At 40.7% G+C, this 24,170-nt stretch overlaps 1 protein-coding gene across 16 annotated transcripts in view; it reads right to left on the bottom strand.

Moving 5' to 3' along the window:
- TRAK1 (trafficking kinesin protein 1) overlaps positions 1-24,170 on the bottom strand; it is a 140,315-nt gene that overhangs the window by 57,460 nt on the left and 58,685 nt on the right. For 12 of the 16 annotated variants that reach the window (XM_083467827.1, XM_083467825.1, XM_083467826.1 and 9 more), the window contains exon 3: positions 21,672-21,866. In XM_083467827.1, the coding sequence (XP_083323953.1) occupies positions 21,672-21,866 (195 nt within the window). Of the gene's footprint in view, positions 1-341; positions 865-11,045; positions 11,381-21,671; positions 21,867-24,170 lie in introns of those variants that run through there. The other 4 variants (XM_083467829.1, XM_083467819.1, XM_083467828.1 and 1 more) reach the window with 3 other exon arrangements.

The raw sequence follows: 24,170 nt of genomic DNA, 5'->3' as shown, positions 1-24,170 counted from the left end.
GACAAATGATCCAAATAATTGAGAGAAAAATTATAATTGGCCCTTAGAATGTAGTCCACCTAGAGTGAACTACCAGAATTAAACTACAAGTAAACCACAAGGTACATGTAGCATCAAATCAGAGAATATTAATACTTTAACATTTCAAGGCAATAAAAGTTTCATTTTACAGGCTAAAACCACAATCTCTGACAAAACGTCTGAATAAAGTTGATTTGAAGAAGACTGAAAAGAAGACTTTTCTTTACAATCCCAGTGCCAAAATAGTGTGATTGGGATAAACATATTGAGACAGAAAACCAATTTCATGCATTAAAATATAAGTAGCAGGTAAGTAGTACCTTCTTCCAAGATATCAAGGTTGTCGCAACATCTGTGCTTGCATTCAGCGACATGATCATCGTATTCAAAGCTTTCTTCTTCATTTATTGATTCGTTCAGTGACATGGCTAAAATCATCCTTGAGAAGGAGCCCTGTAGTCTAATGCCCTGAAAAGGGACAAGCCATCTTCACGGAGGCTACATCCACAGAGCAGTTCAATTAAGGTTTCCACAGAGCAGAAACCAACCTCCTTGCTCAACATACTCCAACTAGAATGGTGAGTTAAGTCTGCATACTATGATCACCATAACACAGCTGGAGAAAATAATACAGAAGGATGGGGGATGGAAAACCATCTGTCTAATTGTTACTAGGAGTAATCCATGCACTGTTTACAAAACCAGATTAGACTCCAGTTACATTTCTTTGGATGCAACTGTTTCAACACAACAAAATCAACTGCTAAGCAAATTCTCCCTTTAAAGAAGTATCTGCTTAAACCTGTCGTATTTCCTCCCCACGCCAGACACAAATGGTAGTTTCCTACAAGTTTCATAGCAACCGTACCAGGAAATACACACAAATAAAAAGAATGTTACATGGCATGGTGAAGGTAGGGAGGGCGGGGGAATTACCTTTGGAATACATTGCCTAACCTTCAAACGACAGATTTCTAAAGGGAGGAAACAGGAACCACGTACAGGTGCAATTTGGGAGTTAATACAATGCAGGGCTTCAGAATATGCCAGACTGAAACTACTCAATAAAGAATCCACCTTTACATTATCACTATGGTTTCAAACTATCATGGGAATAAGAAACTCCAGAATTTATGCTGTTTTCTACCACATCTTACATATATAAGTGGCCACACCCCTTTCTGTCATTTTTCCCCATTATATGGTTGTTTCAATTGGGAACTGGTATGTCAGAAACTTGGGTGTGGAGTAACAAATTCAAGGTTCAGGCTGCAATCCTAAATGAGTTAACTAGGAAGTAAGACCAACTGAACTTACTGCTAAATAAAAATGGATCAAATAGAAAAGGGAATTTAGGGGAATTTCAAAGCACTGAGTCACCAAAGAGAAACATTTATTATACCCTTTACATGTAGTTATGGGATACCTCTCTATTTTGGGTGAAGTAATATATGGAATGGTTCTCTTATGACCACCACACAGATACTCATATGATATCTGAAACAGTTTTCAAAAATGTATAAATCCAAATCAAAGAAGTCTTGGAAATGTAAAGAGAAAGGTTCTTTTTACCATATGTGGTGGTCTTGTAGTAGGGTTAAAGCTTACAGGGAAATGATATATAATGAATTGAAAAGGATGTTTAATATAACGTTTATAAAGACACACACACCCAGAAGCTTGGCTTTAGGGAATTATAGGGACGTAACTACTGAAACTGCATAGAAACTTATTCATGTATGCTACTAAAGCAGCAAGAATTTTACTTGCCAAAAATTGAAAGAAGCAGAAGTCCCAGCAAAGGAAGAATGGATACAAAAACTGATGGAATACGCAGAAATGGTGAAACTTACTGGAAGAATAAGAAATCAAGATAACAAACTTTTAAATAAAATAACAGAAATGGTTTTTTTGACTATTTACAGATAAATTGCAAACAGATAAGAACATTGGCAGGATTGTGGTAATAACGTGCAGTTTTATAAGAGTATATATTTAAAGTAGATGAATAAATGAGCAAAATAAGTTAATCTGGATATGCAGAAGATATCAAAAATAAATTTAAGGAACCGCAGAAGTCAAGTTTTGAAATCATAAATGATTGTAAAATTAGTTACAGATAGGTAGCCGTGTTGGTCTGCCATAGTCAAAATAAAAAAAATCCTTCCAGTAGCACCTTAAAGACCAACTAAGTTAGTTCTTGGTATGAGCTTTCGTGTGCATGCACACGAAAGCTCATACCAAGAACTAACTTAGTTGGTCTTTAAGGTGCTACTGGAAGGAATTTTTTTATGTAAAATTAGTGAAATGTATACACCTGAAAAGCATAAATAAAAAAATAAAAATGAAAAATTTTTCAAAATGAAAAATGAAACAGTCTTCAAAATGATGTTATTTAAGATTAAGAGCCACACTGCCATCCATCTTCACTCACGCTTAAGGCTAACTTGGGTTTACCGTTTAGGAGGGAAATAAGAGGGGTTGAGAGGATACAATCTCAGAGACCACACCTAATCCCTCAAAACACAGCTAAGAGCTGAGTCACATCTCTGGAAGGCAGTATAGATGTCTTAGGAAGAAAGGTGAGGGGTGATTCACAAGTGTGTGCTTCATCTCAACACGTCTCACAGAGGAACAACATGCACGTTCCACCGCTGAAAAATATTGCCTTCAAGGCAATACACACTGCCTTACCTATGGTACCCAATGTGTGAATGTTTGTAGCATTTAAGGATGACTTGCAACTCAATTCAGACAAGGAGCGAGATGGTAACGCACAGCACACTTTCGGAAAGCGAAGGTTCTGAACTTTCAAAGCAGAACAAAAAAGAAGTTGTCCCACAATGAAAGCTAGGATAACAACTTGACTGGGTGTTCTAACATCAACAATGTTTAGGCAACACGATGACCATATACATACATAATAGACAATCTTTATAGAATTCCTTCAAACAAAATGAAATCTTAGACTCAAAGTCTCTGAAAGTCTTTAAATGAAGAGAGTACCAAACTTTGTACGATGAAAGATAAGCTGTCCAACACTGAACAGAGATTCTGGACATTGACTGCTGTTTCGTAGATCTTCGTCAGCATGGTGGGAGAATATAGAATTGTTTCATAAACCCATCTTATTTCGAATGAATATATGTGAATGAAAATATCAAATGCTGTGGAGCAGTGCTCATGTGATAATGCAAGTTTGCTTGGATACTGGGTGTTATAACAGGCAGGGAGTAAATATTTGGAACGTGTGCATGGAAACAAAAGTGGGCAACTTGTAATAAACAAACAAACAAACAAACAAACAAACATGATGTAAACCTTAAAGGTTATCATGTTATGCTTGATTAACAGGAATACATCTGTAGTCTTTTTATCGAGCATCACAAAAGACCTTTTTGTGACTAAAGGTATCGTTGAAATGCAATGTTTGTATTTGCTAAGATAACTGCAGAATATATTTTTCGCTAGCCTCAAAATGGTTTAGGGACGTGGGTGGCGCTGTGGGTTACACCACAGAGCCTAGGGCTTGCCGATCGGAAGGTTGGTGGTTCGAATCCCTGCAACGGGTTGAGCTCCCGTTGCTCGGTCCCTGCTCCTGCCAACCTAGCAGTTTGAAAGCACGTCAAAAGTGCAAGTAGATAAATAGGTACCGCTCCAGCGGGAAGGTAAACGGCGTTTCCGTGTGCTACTCTGGTTCGCCAGAAGCGGCTTAGTTATGCTGGCCACATGACCCGGAAGCTGTATGCCGGCTCCGTCGGCCAATAAAGAGAGATGAGCGCCGCAACCCCAGAGTCGGCCACGACTGGACCTAATGGTCAGGGGTCCCTTTACCTTTACCAAATGGTTTAATCAAGGCTCTGATCCTATAACTTGGGAGTGGGGAACCTGTGGCCCTCCAGATGTTTTCAGGCCTCAGCCCTTGCCAGCATGGCCAATGGTAGGGAATCATGGAGATTGTAGTCCAATATCTGAATGGCCATTAGCTATTCCTGCTCTGCTGCTTACCTAAGAGGCGGCTCCACTGAGCTCAATGTAACTTCCTATTTTTTCTCCTGGAAGTTATATTCAATTAAAGACTACGGTGCTTAAAATTATTCTATGTAGCTGTCTTAACCTGGGCCACTTCTCCTGCAGAATGAGGAAACTCTTCCACAAATTATCCAGAAGGTAATTAACATGATTGCTACAGGTGAACAAAATAAGCAAGTCTGCAGAATCAAAACTAATTTTTTGACATAACTACAGGAAGAAATAATTATAGTCTTGGGTGCAAAGAACTACTTAGCTACTTTAGGCAAGCCCAAAAGCTTGGGCATGCACCGTGGGATTTCTGAAGTATTTGACTTAAATGGAAGACTCCTATGCTGTCACAATTTACTTTTGGAAGTCTTCTCGCGTGCAAAAATGGTTTGACATGTGGCACGGCTGGGCTTCTGTTTAAGACATGTGAATGCAAAATTGTCTGGGGTTGCATGGTTCTTTGTATCTGGGCCTGAGTAAAGGCAATGTAACCATGCAGACTTTTTTTTACAGATTTTCAACAAGAGTTGCTGGCATTTTGTTTTATATTCTGTTTTAAAAGCATCTCTCTTACTTTTCTTCTTCTAAGACACTCAAAACAACAAGCAGGATAGAAATACAAGAGAGATCAAAACACCACAGTAGCACTATAATGATAAAATCAGCTGTCAGAACAGGTAACAACAGTAAAAAGTAAAAATCCGGTTGCTCAGAAGTTTGGGAACCTATCTTTCGTCAAAAGGCAGCATATATTTTTATTAAATAAAAATATATAAAGGCTTTGTGCAATATTTCATTGTTTGTTTGATCCAAGCGCTGTTTGCAAAGCTCAACACAGCAGCAAGTGAAGCAACAAGGAAACTGGTCCATGACACCAGCAGAGGAAATTCAAATATATGCACTTAATAGACTGTTAACTTTCTGTAAAAAGAAATGTAGTAAGAAATGGAAATCTTTCCAAACAATTGCACTGCATTACGTCTTCAAAGTATTTTGTGCAGCCACCCACGTCCTTCTGTTTAGCTCTTAAATAAGATAATGGGTGCTTGTTTCCCTGTTACTGACACACCTTCTTTTGGTATGTGTAGAGGATGTTGTTTGCTTAGTGCTGTCCCCAGTGATGATTTGCAGCTTCATGTACCATGTAAATATTTCATTATTTGAAAAGATAAGCAAAGATAAGCCATAAACTTTCCACAGTTTAATACAGAAAGAGACGACATTCAAGAAGCTGGAAATAGCACGTATGTCAATCATATGTACACAGAATCATAGAATTGTTAGAGCTGGAAGGGACCACAAGAGTAATCTAGTCCAACCCTCTCCAATGCAAAAATCTTCGGCCCAGTGTGGGGTCAACTTGAACCCATGACCCTCAGATTAAAAGTCTCATCTCGCCCTTCTGAGGGAACTCTGCATATTTCAGGTTACACCATTTTATTCTCACAGGAGTCTTAAGAGGAAGAGATAGCATGATTTTTCAAAAAAGGAAGCTTAAAAACACACGCACATACAGCTTGTGAACTATTTCAAATTGACACTCAACACACACTGTAATGGGTGACATGAAGGCCTCACATCACTCCCTTGTCAGTTCCACAGCTCTGTAAGCAAAAGATTAAACTGCAAAGTTTATCATTTAAATGATGGTTCCAAGATTCTGCACAGAACTGTCATTTCCTGCAATTTTCTCGAGGCAGATGACAGATATCTGAAACAGAGTCTTTCTGTGGTGGTACAGAGATTGTGGAATATCCTTCCCAAGGAGCTCTGCAGGGCTCCTTCACTTCTGCCAAATTTTTGATGGCTGTTGAAGACTTTCATTTTGGACACTTTCTGTTTGTGATTGCGTCTTGCAATTTCCTGACTGAGGTTTGTAAATCTGTGACTCATTCACATGCTCCACTGTTAATTTTTTTTGGGTAAGTAGTGCAATATTAATGTTTTTGTTAATTTTTGAAACCACTTTGCGGTCTAGTATGACCAGGGAAAAAACCCCCAGCAACAACGTGGGATAAAAATAAATAGATCCCGGTGGGAAATGACAGTTGTAAGCATGGGTCAGAACCACCATTTCAAGTTGTGGAACTAGACAGCAACCCGACTTGCCTCCTTGGGAGTGAGCTGGACTCTTTTATACCACTGTTTCTCTTCCTTACAACCGTGTTTTCTGGAGTGAGAGTATCTAAAAAAAAGCCCTTGAGGATTTTCAGCCATTTGTAAGGAATGATCCAAAACCTCAGGTGGCTGTGAGTCAAAAGGTGGAGTGTTTTCCTATCTCTGTTGTGAGGAAGGGGAGACAGAGAATAAGTGTGGCAGGCCTACCTTGAATACAAGGTGAGGAAAGGCAAAATGCAGAGTTGAATGAATTCAAGAATGAAATAAGGTAGGCCACCTAGTGGGATTGAGAGGTCTGAACCTAAATGGGCCTGCTCCAAGCCCAACACTCAAACACCACGAGCAACAGTTTAATGTACAAACTCAATAAGCATTATCTTTAGTAGTGTGTTGGATATCTCTGGTGCAGATATGCTAAGTATCCAAACTGGAGAAAACAGACAAATCTGTTTGTCTCAGAGGATCCCTCTGAGGTACGTAGGAAAATCAGGCAAACCTGGCTGGCAGGCTGCTTCCCTTCAATCTAGGTTCTATTGTGTATTGTATTCAGAACACATATGCCCTCAGGTGGATTGGAGAGGAAGGGTAGACATAAATAACAATATAACAATATTATTAACAATAATAATCCTCCTCTTTGCCTCTACCTCTTCTTCAGGTACGGGACAAGGCCAAAAAAAGGGCACAAAATACAACAAAGCCTAAACTTCTTTTCTGAAGGCCTACACGTTAACATGATTTAAAATTTATTCATGAAACCCCATTAGGCAAGAGTTGCATTTTATCAACTGCCTCATGTACAATTCTGATAGAGATCTGTTTTAAACACTTTTCAATATTGTACATTTAAATTGTTGTCACTTACCTTAGGACCTCATGGTAAAGGAGAAGTAATAAACAGAATAAATGATAGCAACAATAATTTATGACACAACAAATATGAAAGTTTGCTTGTTTCCTTCCAGATGTCACATCAAAGAAATCTTTGCTAATATGTGGCAACTTGATATCAGATAGCTGTCCGGCTACAACAGTGAAGTTCTTTTTGTCTGAGTGCCATGAGACAGGAAGACAGTTTTCCTTATATTCATAGATAAGATAGTAACTTGCCAGTAAGTGTGTGTCAAGCAAAGCATGCAAGAATTACCTAAATCCACTAGGCCTGAAAATGTCCCCGGGTCAAGTAAAATTTAGTAGGTTATCTCAGAGAGTTGAGCAAAGTGATCTGAGCTACATGTCACATAGGAGGCAGCAAAAAATTCAAAAACAAAAGGAACTTTTTCAGCATCAGTAAACATATGAACCTTGGGGAAAACAAAACCCATCTGCTCTGCCTAGAGAAATATATTTAAAATAGTTCTGACTGCAGTAAGATGAAAGTGTTGAAGAGAAAACTTAAGATATAACTGAATTGAAATAATAAAAAGTAGAAGAGACCAGAAGGCCACCAGCATAAATATTATTTTCCTGTTCTAGGGCAGGGTCCTGTGCCAACCAGTCCTTTCCTAAATTTCACAACTAATTCAGAGTAAAGATTAACACAGGATTAGCTCACCTTTCAAATTCCAGCGCATAATAATATATGAATGGGTGTATACAAATGTATGGAGAAAGGCTGGGCTGATGAGAACCACCAGCATGGAGGTCCCTGCATATACAACTTGGTTTTCGCTAGATTTTCTAGGGAACTATGTATGTTACATTTAAGGATTTGACAAAAGAGGGAGCAAACAAAATGTACCACACCTGCGTTAGAGAAGGCAGAACAACACCAAGCAATGGTGCAAAGCCACAAGCCAAACGAAAGGAAAGGCAAAAGAAATGCTACAGTTGTGCACTCATCTTTCATTAAGACAGAACAAGCCCAGAAGATCATCTGCCAGCAGGAAAGAACACAAAAGCTGGGACAACTGGGGAGAAGGTTTTCCTGTTTCACTCCACCTGGGCCTTACTCCCGTAATAACTACCATTGAAGGCAAAGTTGGCAGGAGAACCCATACCCACCGCTTGATTGCCATCAGCCAGCCTGAGAAGGCCAGAACGTGAGTGGCAGCTGCCCTGAACTGTCCGCTCTAGATGGGGTTGCATATCTGTAGCTTCTGAGTTTTCCTGAATTCACTGCTATCTTTGGAGGCACAGGTGGCCTCAGTGGTATGGAGTGCCTTCTACAAGCTATTTCCCTAACCGGACTGTGGATTCAGTAATCTATGCTCTAGCAACCTCCAGGTGAGATCACTATGTGCGGGGCTGCTTTTGGTACAGAACGTGTACAGCGAGACTGTGGCCACAGGACTGCTCAGTGGGTGAGCATTCAGCACTACTTCTGCACAGCTACCCTGATTGCCTTTAGATTTCCAAGGCCAATTCAAAGTGCTGGTTTTAACCCACAAAGTCCTATATGTCTCAGGTGGCCAATACTGAACAAAATGCCTCTCCCAAGTTGAACATGCCCAGACCATCATCTGAGCTCCTCTTCCAGGTGCCCCCTCTTCAACAGGCTGGGAGGGTGGCAACAAGAGGATCTTGGGGGGTGGCAGCCCACCTTTCTATGGAATGATACCCCAAGGTAGACCCACCTGGTGCCAATGTTAACAACCTTTTGTGCCAGGTTAAGACATACCTCTTCTCTTAGGCTTCTGAGGAATTATGATAACCAACTGTACACTTTTTTCGGGGGAGGGAGGTATTGTTTTATTGTTAAACTTGGTGGTAATTCTTAAAATTATGTACACATGATGCCTAGAAATGTTTTGTATTAGGCAATTAATAAAATCGAATGCCTACTACTACTAATTCTGAACACTGAAACCTGGAATAAGGAGTTTGGATCCACTAATGGCCCTACCTGCCAATTTGTCCCCAACACTGCCATTTTGAAGGTAATAGACATTATATTGCATATGCTGAAAGGCAGAACGGTAGACTGTGAAAGTTAATTAGCATTCTTTACTGATTTATTCTCATATTCTCGCCTTTAAAATTCAAGTGATCTTTATATCATTTTCACCAAGTCATACCATATTTTGAGCACAAGTATTCTGGCGTATGTGTACCACAGTGCTGCAAATCTGAATTAATGAAGAAATCATTTAAATGGAAAACTGATGGTTCCTTGGACATCCCTAAATAGATGCATTTCATCATGTGCATTTGGAAATTAGGTCAAACTCCTATTCTTCAAAGACAGTAGATACAATTCAGGAAGCCAAACTTATTAAAAAGAGGAGTTTGTCCTTTTCTCTAATACATGAGACTTTTGAAGCTATTAAGATTTCGGGGGGATCCTGACCAAAGTTTTGTTATCCATGGCACACTAGTAATACGTGCCATTTATAATGTCTGTATAAATTCCTTTACTAGATATATATTTTGAATTGTTTAGTAAGCATTATGGAGGGTGGAAGAAAGACAATCTGTTCAAGAGACAAAACCATAACCCCTGGCTGGGCCAGTTTAAAACCAGCAAAGTTGCAATCCTACTAATCCTCCACCCTGTAATTTATTACGCCTATCGCCCAGCATACTTTCAATTAACAAGTTCTACATGGTCAGAAATTCTGAAAAACAGGACAGTGTAATTCTGACAACAAAACTATTGTAGTGAGATTTAAAATAGGGAAGAGTTCACGGTTTTATTTCAACAGCATCAGCCATTTCACTTTCAGTTTATTTCACCTAAAATCTCTCAGAAGGTTTCTGAAAATCAGCTTAGCGATGTGAATGGAGAGCAAAGAAAAGGAAAAGTGTAGCTGTCAGAGTATTAAGCATTCAAAACAAGGCCAGTAAACCATAAGAAATTCTATCAGCCAGATTAACTCTTCAAAGGACAAATTCATAGAGAAAACAAATGATATAACAAGTATTTTCCCCTCACATATATGCATTCTAGGTATGGATCTTTTGCAGACATTGAATTTAATATTGACATGAGGAGCTCGTCAGTTTCTCAAGGCTTGTAGGCGGAAAGGTGTTTTTTTTGTGAAATTCAGGCTAGTACTCTTAATATTTTACCTGTGTATTTGAAAGTTAGCTCTTATCCTAGACTACGCTAGATCTTTGCACTGAAATGTAATTCCTGGTTATTGCTACGCTCATCTCAGTCACCACCTTGCCCTCGCTATAATCATGGTCCTCCTTTATTAAAACTAATATCCAGGCCAACAGCACAGCAATACCTTTGCGGCCTCTGTATCTCCATCTTGGGCTCCCATTCAGTTCTGTGGCCAGAATGAGAAGATTTGACTTTCCGGCAAGGCGGGTGGTGCAGTTTCAGCCCCTCCTCCTCACACCCACTTTTATCACAAGACTCATGATCACATCCAGGGTTATGAAAAAGACACTGCCATCCTGGCAGAAAACGGAAAGTTCGAGAGGCGCTGACAAAGGAGACCTGATCCCGACGTTCAAACCGAACGATTTAGGCAGAAGCAGTTGCTCTAATCATTTCCCACAATGAAGATTTTATATGCGAAACTAAGCTGTCTCTGCCTGGCAGCCTTTAATATATGCCGTGCATCTTGCCACATCTCACAATATGATATGTGCCTGTTATAATACAGGCTTCCCATTCCCACTCAACGTAGCAAATTGAGTGTGTATTGAAGCTTGAGCTGTAGTAGCGGCAATCACAATAAGCATTTAGCAGTCATTTTCTTTTGCTGAAAAGATCTTCCAGTGCGTATGGACTGCTGCCACTCCCACTGGCAAAAAGCCCTACAGCAGTCTCCTGTACCATGCCTTCAATGTATGATAGGAAACGCCAAAAGCTGCCTACCTTAGCTGCACAGCCCCACAGCAGTTCTCCCAGTATAGAAGACAGAAAGACATACATTAGAAGGTAAAGCCCCCTATTCACAGGCATGCCATAAAGAACAGATAATTACCATCCGTACATTCCTCATAATACCAGTCCAGCTCATAGTAATCCGCTTCAATGAATTTCTGCATAGTCCGCTATCTCCTTGGGCAACGTAGGAGAGGAGATTTTATACAGATGCTACAGAGGTCAAGTGAAGCGCAGCCATGCCTCCCTGCCTTTGCAGAACTGCATTCTGCCAAGGAGCTCGGAGACTGCCGGCGAGAGGCTGGACATCTTCAGCCCAAAGCAGGAGCCGAAACGGAAAGGAACAGACAATGAAAAGGAGAAAATAAAAACTTCAAAAAATAAAAAAGGGAGAGGTTTTTGCAGCAGCTGCACCAGTGCCTGCTCTAATAAAGAAGGCTTTACACAGGAGCTGGGAATGGGAGTTAACAAAACCGTCCTATCAAAAGGCTCAGACTCTGACGTTGGAGACACACAGCACCACTTGGGGGTTCCTAACTCATTCCTTTCCCGCTCCACTCCTCGCATCTCTTTCGGTCCAATATGTTGCCATGGAGACCAGTTGGCTCCGAAAGAGATGCAGCGATGGAGGGAGGAAATGCAATTCTGCTGTTTCTTACTACGCTGGCTAGGATGTGTCTCACCAGAAGACACAAAACAGAAAGAAATGCTTCCCACTGCTGTAACACAAAGAGATCCAAGTTAAGCTCCAACTAGTTACATGGCAACTTCAGGTTTTGATCACTTAACACATCACCGTATCTTAATATGTACACCTAACACAATGCTGTAACAAACCGGTGTGGGTTGTGTGTGTGTCCCACACCCAGAAATGTGGGTGACTAAAGCTCTTTCCTTTGAACCAGTGATCCATTTTATCAAGTGCCTAACTTCTGCGAGAGCACAAAAAGGATTACAGCCAACTACAGCCATTTTGTACAAACAGGAATACAGTAATCCCCTCCTTCCTCTCCCTTCTCTCTCAAAATATTCCTAAAAATCTAAGCTTTCCATTAGTTTGCAGATGAAATTAGGAGCACGCATCTGTTCAGATATGCAAACTGATGATCTGTTGCAGGATTAAAATAGATCTTGGATAAGCAAATGAATAAACACATCCTGCTGGACAATATAATGAAGTTCTTAACCTTTAATGTTGTTATATACACTCTGTGTTTATTTGGCTTTTGCTACAACACTCCGCCCCTCAGTAGTTCGTGTGTGTGTGTGTGTGTGTGTGTGTGTGTGTGTGTATGTAGATTTCACAATCATCTGGAGCGTTTGCTCTGTTTAGATGCAGAAGCAAAGAAACCCAAACAGATCCTTTTTTGATATACAGTGGTGCCTCGCAAGACGAATGCCTCGCAAGACAAATGCCTCGCAAGACGAAAGAGTTTTTCGTTTTTTGAGTTGCTTCGCAAGACAAATTTCCCTATGGGCTTGCTTTGCAAGACGAAAACGTCTTGCGAGTTTGTTTCCTTTTTCTTAAAACCGTTAATACCGTTAAAACCATGCTTCGCAAGACGAAAAAACTCGCAAGACGAAAAAACTCGCAGAACGAATTAATTTCGTCTTGCGAGGCACCACTGTACAAACAGAACAGGCAGAAGCAGAGAAGAAGCCAAAGAACCACCGTGGGAACAAAGGTGGAGGTGGAAGTCGTAAAAAGGAAAAAAGCAGCGGCAAAAATCAGACTAGACTTGACAGAAGGGTCAGGGTAGGGCTGCCCAGAGAAGTGCTCAGAAATTGGGTGGTTGGATACTCTTAATGGTGACCAGAAAAATGAAAAAGGTGATGTCTAAAATGACAAAGGAGCTGTGCAGTTTAATCCTCTTCTCTCACATGAAACTTAAAAAGAGAGGGGAAGGAATTGGAACAGATAGGGGAATTCTAACAGTGCAGGCAGAGTGGTTACTAGAGGAGCGAATGATGGGCTGTGACTGACTGCATGTGACATGTTGTGAAAGGCGTGGCGAGCCACAGACCCCACTCCCAATTGCTGATTTCCTGTGATGGGAAGAAGCCACAGCAAGGCTTTGACTAATGTGCATCCTCTTCCGGCACAGCCACAAAGGATTTGGAAGGTTTAACATTTGGTTTCTCTCTCTCTCTCTCTCTCTCATTATTATTAACCCCAGTTTACCTTATAGCCACCCCCTAAGTGATGGCTAACAAACCATAGTTACGATTAACCACAGATTGTCCGGTTCCGAAAAAACGGCAGGTGTGGTTAATAAAAACCGAAAATGAAAGCAGCTGTGCTGGAGGAGAAGAAGGAGAAGCCCAAGTGCACAAGGCTCACTGCAGCTTGCTCCTGCCATTAATGTGGTTGTAAATTGTAGGGACACGGGTGGCGCTGTGGCTTAAACCACAGAGCCTAGGACTTGTTGATCAGAAGGTCGGCTGTTCGAATCCCCGCAACGGGGTAAGCTCCCGTTGCTCGGTCCCTGCTCCTGCCAACCTAGCAGTTTGAAAGCACGTCAAAGTGCAAGTAGATAAATAGGTACCGCTCCGGCGGGAAGGTAAACAGAGTTTCCATGCGCTGCTCTGGTTCGCCAGAAGCGGCTTAGTCATGCTGGCCACATGACCCGGAAGCTGTATGCTGGCTCCCTCAGCCAGTAAAGCGAGATGAGTGCCGCAACTCCAGAGTCGGTCACGACTGAACCTAATGGTCAGGGGTCCCTTTACCCTTTACCTTTTGGGTCCATTGAGGCAGAGAAAGAGAAGGTAGGTGCCAATAGCAGGATGGTGGAGCAAAAGAGCCAGTGGCCTTGATGGAGCTGACCCAAAACCGGCGCTGCTTGGACTGTAATGATTGCAAGGGGAGCTCCAAACATGTAACCATCACCACTATCTGTAGCCTGCAGTCAAGGAACGATCTTACCACCTCACTTACTGTTGGTGTCAGGCTTCATAAACACCATACATTTAAAGCACACCCCACCCCCAGTAATCCTGGGAACTGAGCTATAATTCTCAACACCCTTAAACTACAGTTCCCATGACTCTTTGAAGGAACGTGCTTTAAATCTACACCTTAGACAAGGGTCAATACTGTCATGCAATATTTGCAAACATTCATGAGGGAAGCAGGATGGGGTGGAGAGAATAATCTATAGATTACACAGAATTTATGGAGTAAAAGCTATGGAGATGAGCACCGCAACCCCAGAGTCGGCCACGACTAGACCTGATGGTCAGGGGTCCCTTTACTTTTACCTTTAAATGTAGACTTTATACCATCTTAGTGTGATAAATAAATATAACTATGTGTTTAAAACATGTGTCAAGTGTCCTAAAACCTGTGTCACAGTCAGCTGCAATTCAATTAAGTATTCAGTGTAGCAAACCTGCACATCGATTTCTAAAGAGCAACTAGTGCTCATCTGGCAAGGATAGGATCTCCATATGCCCTTTACACTTGCCCTTTTTCAAACAATGCAGCTGCCTCCAGGAATAAAAAAAAAAAAGATAAAGCCTATGAAATAAATTGAGACGATAATAACACCCACTAAAAATTATGAGCTGCAACAGTGTTGTTCCGATTCTTACTCCACCCCTCCCCAAAAAGCAAGAGAGGATATACAATTATTTTAGGAAGACATATTTGCTGCTTGCCTGAGTATGCAAGTGAAAGCCCAATGTAAAATCCCTTCTGTTCTTCCTGCCCCTAGCCCCAAATTCTGGATTTAGATCATGATTTCCCAAACCTGGGTCTTCAGCTGTTTTTGGACTACAATTCCCATCATCCTTGATCCTGCTAGCTAGGGATTACTGATTGATTGATTGATTGATTGGCTGACTGACTGACTGATTGAATTTATATACCGCCCTATACTTGAAGGTCTCAGGGGGGTTGTAGTCCAAAAACAGCAGGAGACCCATGTTTGGAAAACCCTGATTTAGATTATCAGACTTCTTCAGGCACAGATTTCTCTTTTTCCAGTTCTCTTTGAAGCCAGCAGGAGTAGCAGTAGCAGAAATAGTGCAGTGCTTAAACCTACTAGCAACACACTTGCATTTGGTGCAGGTTAATACAGTGGTGCCCCGCAAGACGAATGCCTCGCAAGACGAAAAACTCACTAGATGAAAGAGTTTTCCGTTTTTTGAGTCGTTCCGCAAGACGAATTTCCCTATGGGCTTGCTTCGCAAGACGAAACGTCTTGCGAGTTCTTGCGAGTTTGTTTCCTTTTTCTTAAAGCCGTTAAGCCGCTAAGCCGTTAATAGCCGCTAAGCCGTTAATAGCCGCTAAGCCGCTAATAGCCGCTAAGCCGCTAATAGCCGTGCTTCGCAAGACAAAAAAACCGCAAGATGAAGAGACTCGCGGAACGGATTAATTTCGTCTTGCGAGGCACCACTGTATTATCACCCCGCCTTGCCAAGAAGGCAAGGGAAATGAGTCATTCGCATCAAATTCAATTATTTGGAAACCTATCTTTAAAAATGGCATGACTAATTTCTGGGATTCAAGCCTACCTGGATGCAAAACCCTCCCACCCTGAAGAGTTTGTTTCCTGTTGAGGCTGGTTTCGGTGCTAGATCACTTTATTTCCGGGTTAAGGCCTAGATTTAGTGCACAAGCTGCCTTGGTCACCTTTGCATGGTTACCGTTGGTCAGAGAGAGGCAGAAGGAATGTGCCCCCGTTAATTCTCCTTGATCTCCTACCTATCAAGCACAAACCACACTGCTCCTAAAGGAACTGCACTAGCTGTCTATATAAGCTACTGAGCCAGATTCAAGGTTTTAGTTTCAACCTTTCTCCTTACTCCCTCTTCAAGCACTGCAGCTGAGGAGAGTCTCTTGATTGTGCCATAATCTCCATTATCAGCAGCAACCAGTGGCAGGGCCTTCTTTCTAGTGGCCCCCATTTAATGGAACTATATATTCTCTGACCAGTGACAAATGCCAACAGTGTTCAAAACACACGTACTCAGGTTTTCTGGAATTTTATCAATGGCAACCTTTGAGCAACTAACTGCATTTCATTTATTACTTTATGGTGTACTTTTTTCTTTTCATTTTAATTTGTTTTATTATTTAGGTATATCATGGATTGTCATAGACAGCTTATATGTATTTTTTGTAAACAAATTAAATATCCATAGAAAAGGAGCACCTACAAAAAAAGCTACTAAAGACTAACATTCCACACAATCTTTTACATGCTCCAAACTGACACTCAGTTGTTTTAACATTAGAAAACCAAAGTAGAGTGAATTGGGAAAAGACTACTTAGCAGTCTTTGGTCCCATCAGCAGTCTTTGGTCCCATAGTAGAGTTTAGCCATTTATCATCTGAGGGTGTCACACTAACTATTCCCAGCTCAGATTTTCTCACAACTGGGGGGGGGGGGGGAGCCAGTTCAGATTGTGGAATGCAAAGGTTAAATGCTTGGTGAGCTAGAATAAGTAGCTAAGCAATCACTGGACTTTGCTTCAGTTAGGAACTAAACAAGTGAAGAAGTTGGCTGCATTCTAAGAAGATTGTAAGCCAATGTTACTTTCTGAGGTCTAATGAGACTAACATTTGCTTTTGTGAGTGAATTAAATGCACTACTAAAAGATCAAGTACCTCTTTCAAAAGGGCATATATGCTGCCTGGGTTTAGCTTTTGTTAGCTCTGGTATAGGATGAATTTACTAAAATATCTCGTCATCTATTACAGCACACTGCTATTACACCAAAGCTTTCAGATGGGATGGATATTGAGTCAGAGTCCCAAAGGTTCAGAGGTCCTTCTGTGTGAGCAGACGGCACATTTGCATGCACAGTAGGTGCATATCTCTCCAAATTCTGCAAATCATCTTCTCAGCTGCAGCCTCAGGCCCATATCCCATTCTGTTTCAGAGGGTCCTCCAACTCTCAGAATTGGCTTTTCAGAGGGCACAAGTGATGGAAAAGCCCCACTGCATGCTGAGAACTCCACTTGTTTCACTGGGCAAACTCAAGAGGAAGAAAAACTAATATTTATACAGAAATTCTTAAGACTATTGCTAGTCTTGTCTTTACATTAATGATATGTAAAGAACAAAAAAAAATCACCAACACATAATTTAAAAACTGTTGGAATTGCTTCACCCTCAAGACATAGGGTGGCCCTAAATGGCCTTTGCTAGAAGTTACTTGGGCAGCAGCCACTATCTTTAGAAATGAAGGATCAGAGATGAAACAATGCACAATTCAGAGCATCACTACGGCTATATATACAGTGAAGTTAAGATACCAACTTTTAAATGAACCTTTAAAAATATTATCTAACACACAAGCTCCATGAAAAAACTAAGCAGCAATAAATATATTTACGCAGATTTAGTCAAAATGAGCGGATCAATATTTCCATAATTAAAAAGGAGAGAGGGAAGACCAGGTCCTATTTATTTGAAAAGTAATAGTAAATATATGTAAGGCCAAACAGTATTTTAGAGCACTCCATATACAGGAGAAACGACATTTTTCCTTGCTGCAAAAGACAGGCATTTATTTAAAATAGCTCTTCTGAAGGATGGGAGGCTTGAAATAGATTACTCAATTGATTCTGACTCACTATGTTGATACATCTTACATTGCTTGGAGCAGGGGTCAGCAAACGTTTTCAGCAGGGGGCCGGTCGACCGTCCCTCAGACCATGTGGTGGGCCGGACTATATTTTTGGGGGGGCGGGCGGGGGGGAATGAACAAATTCCTATGCTCCACAAACAACCCAGAGATGCATTTTAAATAAAAGCACATATTCTACTCATGTAAAAACACCAGGCAGGCCTCACAAATAATCCAGAGATGCATTTTAAATAAAAGGACACATTCTACTCATGTAAAAACACACTGTGTCCGTGGGCCAGATTTAGAAGGCGATTGGGCCAGATCCAGCCCCTGGGTCTTAAGTTGCCTACCCATGGCTTAGAGTCTGCCATCTTGCATGCCCTGTACTATACACAACTGACAATGGCACAAAGATCACAAAGCACAGGGCATACAAAGTTGTGCAAGGAAAAAAACCTATTTATTGGCAAACAGAAGATTTGACTGAAGTTGCAATTATTTCCAAAGAGAGACTCTGCCAAACTCCTACAACCATACGACGGGGATGTGGCACTTTGCATGAACTGCTGCTAATATTTTAGTAGACATAGGGAATCCAGTGGAACTTCAATAGAAGTCATAATTCAATTAAAGACAGAAGGCATGTAAGCTAAGCAAAGTGAACCTCTTCCCTAACCTTATGCGCTCCAGACATATTGGACAACAGAGGTGTGTGGATTAAGCTGATGGCAATTGTAGTCCAAAATGTCTGGAGGGCACCAGGTTAGAGAACGCTGCTTTTCAACAGTAGCGGTAGTTAAGAAAAAGAAAAAGAATTCCACATTTGTAGCGGGAAAGGAGGCAGCTGTCTCCATTCAGACCCAAATTAATTAGCGCTTGACTGCTGGATGAATTGTAATTTAATTATTCTATGCTGCAGCCTCCTCTGAAATTCCTTTCTTCATGTACGGCCATCTTAAAATCAGTGGCAAAACGTTCTTGTAACATGAAACATTCTTCTATTGGTTTATGAAATATTAAAAAGTAGCAAAATAAAGAAAACTTAGAAAGGAAGTAGTCAACTCTAAGCTAAAGTAAAAGATCTACAATGTTGAAAAATAGTAGATGAAAAGTGATAAACCATTCTACAAAATCAGCATAACAATATTATGTAACACAAGAGCCTTAACAGCGCTTTGACAAACAAATAACCTACTTGGTCAAAGTTGTAGAATTTATTTTTGTGCAGATTTTCAAATGGACAGCTTCTCAACATTTGTCTGGTACAGAACAGCTTAGAAAATTCTATTGCTTCAAGGGATCAGACAAAAATGTCCCATTAATTCTCTTTACAGCCGTATAATTCTGTTCAGATACTTCAAATGCCACTTATATATTAGGTCATCCAAGGATATAGCTACATGATACAAGGAACCTGTGACTGTCACACACAAAAACCCGAAGTGCTTTTCCAAACTGTCCCCATCCCTCTTGAACAGCTTGCCTTCTTCCCATTAATGTTTCTCAGCATGCAGGCTGCAAAGCTCCGCCGATCATCAGTCAACCTGTCCCAAGTCTGGATCCTTGTCCTATGCCAAGACAAACTGTCCTATGCAAGTTTTACCCCCCACCCAAAACAAAGCTGTGGCCATTTTTAATCTATATCCTGTTTAGGTACGATTCCAGCTCTCTCTGCTTCCACTTACCCTAAGGATGCAAGTTGTACTTGAAGTTATGGAGGAAGAAACACTGAAATAGTGAGGCATGTGACAGAGGCTAATGGAAATTAACAGTAGTCATGTGGCTTTCAGTATTCACTAAACAACACGTGACAAGAATCATTCTAGCAACAGTTATGAGAACACCAGCGAATCTTAATGCATTTTTTGTTCTTGTTTCTGAATACAATACAATGTTATCAAACCAACATAAGCAGAAAGTGCTTAAAGGTAAAGGTAAAGGTACCCCTGACCATTAGGTCCAGTCGTGGACTCTGGGGTTGCGGCGCTCATCTCGCTTTACTGGCTGAGGGAGCCGGCGTACAGCTTCCGGGTCATGTGGCCAGCATGACTAAGCCGCTTCTGGTGAACCAGAGCGGCGCACCGAAACACCGTTTACCTTCCCGCTGGAGCGGTACCTATTTATCTACTTGCACTTTGACATGCTTTCGAACTGCTAGGATCAGGGGCGCCGACTTATAAAAAATATTGGGGGAGCCCGCGAAAGCTCATGAATAATAAATAAGCTCATGAATATGCAGATAAAGTGGCGCCGCCTCCTCGTGAGCGAATAGGGGAGAGCGTGCTGCGCCTATTAATCAGCTCCGAAGGAAATTGGGTGGAGCTTTTGCTCGGGAGGGAGGGGCAGGAGGCATGCAGCCCGACCCTGTGCATTTTGGGCTGGGGGAGGGGCGGCAGTGGCGCTCTGCTGGAGGGGCGCCCGAGATTATTGGGGGGGCGGAGCCCCCCCAAACGAATTTTTGAGGGGGCTCGGGCCCCCTCAGGCCCCATGGAGTCGGCGCCTATGGCTAGGATGATCCCTGAAATACCTTATTTTTCCGTCTATAAAACGATATTTTTTCCCACCTTTTTAAAGTTTAAAATTGGGGGTCGTCTTATACATGGGGACGTCTTATAGACAGAAAAATACGGTAAATAACAGCAACTATGCATGAAACAGCGGCTGTGGATCAGCGACCTGGAAGCAGTTGATGCCGGATTTAGATTATTTTCCTTAATGCAGACTATTGGTAGCCCATTGGCAGCCCATTCGCTGTCAGTTACTACACAATCAAGGATTATATCCACCACACCCATAGATTATTATTATTCAGCCAATCAAAAGATGTAAAACTGCATGGAAAACATCACCTACTTCTCCAACCCCACCACAAAATGGCGAAATTTTAGGTGCTTGAAAAAACAACATTGTCATAACATTAAAAAATGTAATCTTGGGAAAAGATGTGTACCCAAAAGGCAAGCAAATGAACATACATTGAGCAGGAGGAGTTGATTGTACAGGCCCACACTTCAAATCTAGGTTTAATCTCTTGGTACTTTTCTCTGAAAGTTTAACTGACCTACTTACAAAAGGATAAGACATTGTGTGTGTTTAAAAAACTGTGCTGATATTTTAAGGGTATTTCTTAATGTCACAAGACATTAAGCTGTAAAGTATGGTACTATTTAGCCATATTCAGTCCATCTGAACACAAATTCAATGAGTCAAAAAAACACTTTATTTAAGGTAGATAAGGACAAGATGAAATTACACAATTAAATATAAATATAGATGGGAAACAGCTATGTATTGTGAGTACTTATCTACTTTTAAAAATTTTCACCTATGATCTTTTTCTTTTACTTCTTTATTTTTTTCTTTGTTCTTTTTTTCTTTTTTTCTGATATCTTATCTTTCATTTCACTCCTTTATTGTGAATAGCATTTTACAGAGGTATAAATAACTGTAAATATGAAAAGAGACAAAATATTCTCTAATTTTTTTTCCTTGGTTATATGTATTTTCTTTTTCTTTTGTATTTTCTTTTGTTGTAAATATGTATGTTTTCTAATTTGTACTTAATAAAAAAAATGTTAAGAAGAGATTTTTCAAGGCCACTCCAATTTTTGTTTTAATTGAAGTTTGACTCCCATTTGCTTTTTGGTCACCAACTGGGTTGCGATGGCTTGTAGGTTAGCAACCTATGCTGCTGTTTTTCATTCCCACCAGACCCAACTAGAGTTAAGCAACTTGCCTGTAGGACTGCAGGCTCAGCATCTTAGCTTGCCACTGTATTACAAGCCAAAGGAAAGTCATGCACTTCAAGGAAACTGACATATGCAAGCTACATTCCAAATGCTTTTAGCTGGGTTTAAAATGTCACATACAGCCTACAACAGAAATGTGATTATGAGTGGTATATTTTTCCCACTATGTTTTCCACCTGCTTTGCATATATTATGCAGTGCTTCACGGAAGGACCAGATACACACTCATGATTTCTATTGTACCAGTGACAGTTTTCAGTGTGATCCATCCCACATATTGCATTATTTATCCAAGAATAGCTGCTAAACTGAGGAAATTTGGGGTACATGGGGAGAAGGCAACTTATAAATTCTACAGGCAATTGCATTTGAGGACAAATGAATACATTTGGACTTACGGAAGTATTTCAGCGTCTCTTCTATTTGCTCTGTTGTTAAATCAATATTAGCATCAGGAGAAAGGAGAGGTGTATGAAGCCAGTCGTCGTGGTCATAACCATAGATGGTGTCTGCTCTTAGCTTGTAGTGTGGTAGCTGCTCTTCAAGCAGACTGATGATTTCAACTTCGGGAAGATTTGTACTATTGCACACATCTAAAGAGAGGGGAAAGGCAAGCACAGAAACTGGGTTACACCACATTCAAAATAAAAATAGAAACACTTGTGATTTAATACAAGCCACATCAGCAAAATCCCATCCAACGCATTCCATCATCTCCAGAAAAATTCCATCTGAAAGAGGAGGGTGTTGCATTGCTTAGAAGCTCTGACTAAACATTTCGTAAGAAACCGAATAAGAAGCTTTTGTCTCAAAATGTGGGCATTTCGCTGCTTATGAGCTACAACTAAAGAAACCAGAAACTATAACATTAAGCATTTCTGTCAACAGGCTTTGCTTCCATGCAAGTTTGCCTACTGGAACGCTTGCCCAAGATGTAAAGCTATTCCATGTGCTTTTTTTGTGTGTGTGTGAACGATATTTATTAAATTTTCCATTTTAACAATCCAATCAAACCACACTAAACATTCCAAATTATTCAAATTATCCAGTAATCAAACAATCCAAATATTATGCTAAATTATAAATTTTTGGGCGGACTTCCCATGCTCCGAGGTCGGAGTGTGTGTGTTTCTATATCATCTCATATTTCTGCTATTCTATGTGCTTTAGACAAGAAAAGATTGACCAGAGACTTTAAACTCTGATGCTATTATTAGTATGTACATATGGGCTACCTGTTACCAGCATTAGCTGTGAGCTTTTTGTTTCTGATAGAAGTAATGTATTGCAATACTCCTAAAGGTTTGCAGTCTATTTCATCCACAGCAACCACACCACAAAACCCAGCACCACACAGCCTTGCTTTCCAGGAGCAAGATGACAAGCAGCTGTTAATATAAATTGCCTAGTAATTGCATGCTATTTGTTCCTGTTTCATCTCTGGTTCAAGGCTTTTATCACTTCTACCCCAGCATTACTAGGGAAGAAGTCTCCCTCATCCTTTATGACAAAGCAATGTTGCTGGGAATCAGTGATCTCATCGCCATGTGACTCAAGGAAGCCTCAAAAGAAAAACGTTTTACGAAAAATAGCTCCCATGTGCTAAGACAGGGAATGAGAAAGATGCCAGGCATTATCTTCAGCTAAAACACTTTACTCATTCTGTTGCATTTTTTTTTTAATTCAAAAGCCTACGTTTCAAAATAAAACCATCCCACTGAAGCCAGTTACATGTACTTTTATGGCGCTACATTTTTTAAAAGCCTAAATGCATTGACTATAAATACATGCCAAGGGTTGACAGGATGTGTGTCATAATTATTTTAGCTCTCAATGCACAAAACCTCTCCCCACTGTGCCTGGGTCTTTTGTGAATGCCAAGAATACTGCACCAACTTGAATGAAAAACGGAACCATGCTTGTGCTATGATTTTGGTTTCACTGTCAAATTAGATATGCTGGTAGTGGACTAAGAGAGAGAACTTGCCAACACTGATTTACTATGAATTGGGGAACAAAGTAAATTTAGTTTCATGATCACAAAAAATCCAGTTAAAATATTACTAATAATAATAACGATAATGATGAAGATTATAAATCTTAGGTTTGTTTGTTTCCAAAATAACCAGCAATACCTGTACTTTCCCTTGGATTATTTAAAGCTTTCTTTGTTCCCCCCCCCCCCCTAAAATGCTCATTGCGGCATACATACTTCTCTAGCCATCCATTTCATTCTTACAACAACACTGTGAGGTAGGTTGGGAGTTCATGACTGGCTCAAGGTCACCAGGTGACCTGGAATCTGAACCTGGGCATCCCTGTCCTGAGTAAAACACTGAACTATACACCATAGTGACTCTCTCAGCCAAGATGGAAGCACATTTTTCTAGGATATCTTACATCAGCAATTGAATTGAGTGGGATAAAATGTATGAATGCAGCAGATATAAATGGCATTAAGGGTGCCTCAGAGCAAAGGACAAATCTTCCTGGATTCTCAAAAGTGTGTGACTCATTCGCAGTATCTGCACCATGGTCTCTTAACAATGCCTATTTGCTTGTCCTTCCGTGAGCTCATTACACCTACCAAAAGCTTCTTACTTGACTTATGTTCATCCCAAAGAGAACAGCCAATTATCTTAATAAGGAAAGAAAGAGCCATCGGATTTGTTGAACTGTGCAAAGATCAGTTCTGGTACTTGCTATCACATTCATCCTTCATCCCATTAATGCTTACTGAAGCTTTCACTAGCCAATTAAAAAAAAGATTCTGCACAAGGGGCACAGATACAGCACATGGGTGCCAATTCTCAATGAAAGCCATGGCTATGTTTTCTACTGCAAATAATACAGCCTTTAAAACAGCGTTGTGGGGAGAGCTAGTAACACTGCCCAGT

The sequence above is a fragment of the Podarcis liolepis genome (genome assembly GCF_965112155.1).
Source record: "Podarcis liolepis genome assembly, chromosome: 12".
NCBI classification, from domain to species: Eukaryota; Metazoa; Chordata; class Lepidosauria; order Squamata; family Lacertidae; genus Podarcis; species Podarcis liolepis.
Note: the sequence above shows the minus strand (reverse complement) of the source record. Positions and strands in the feature narration are given on the sequence as shown.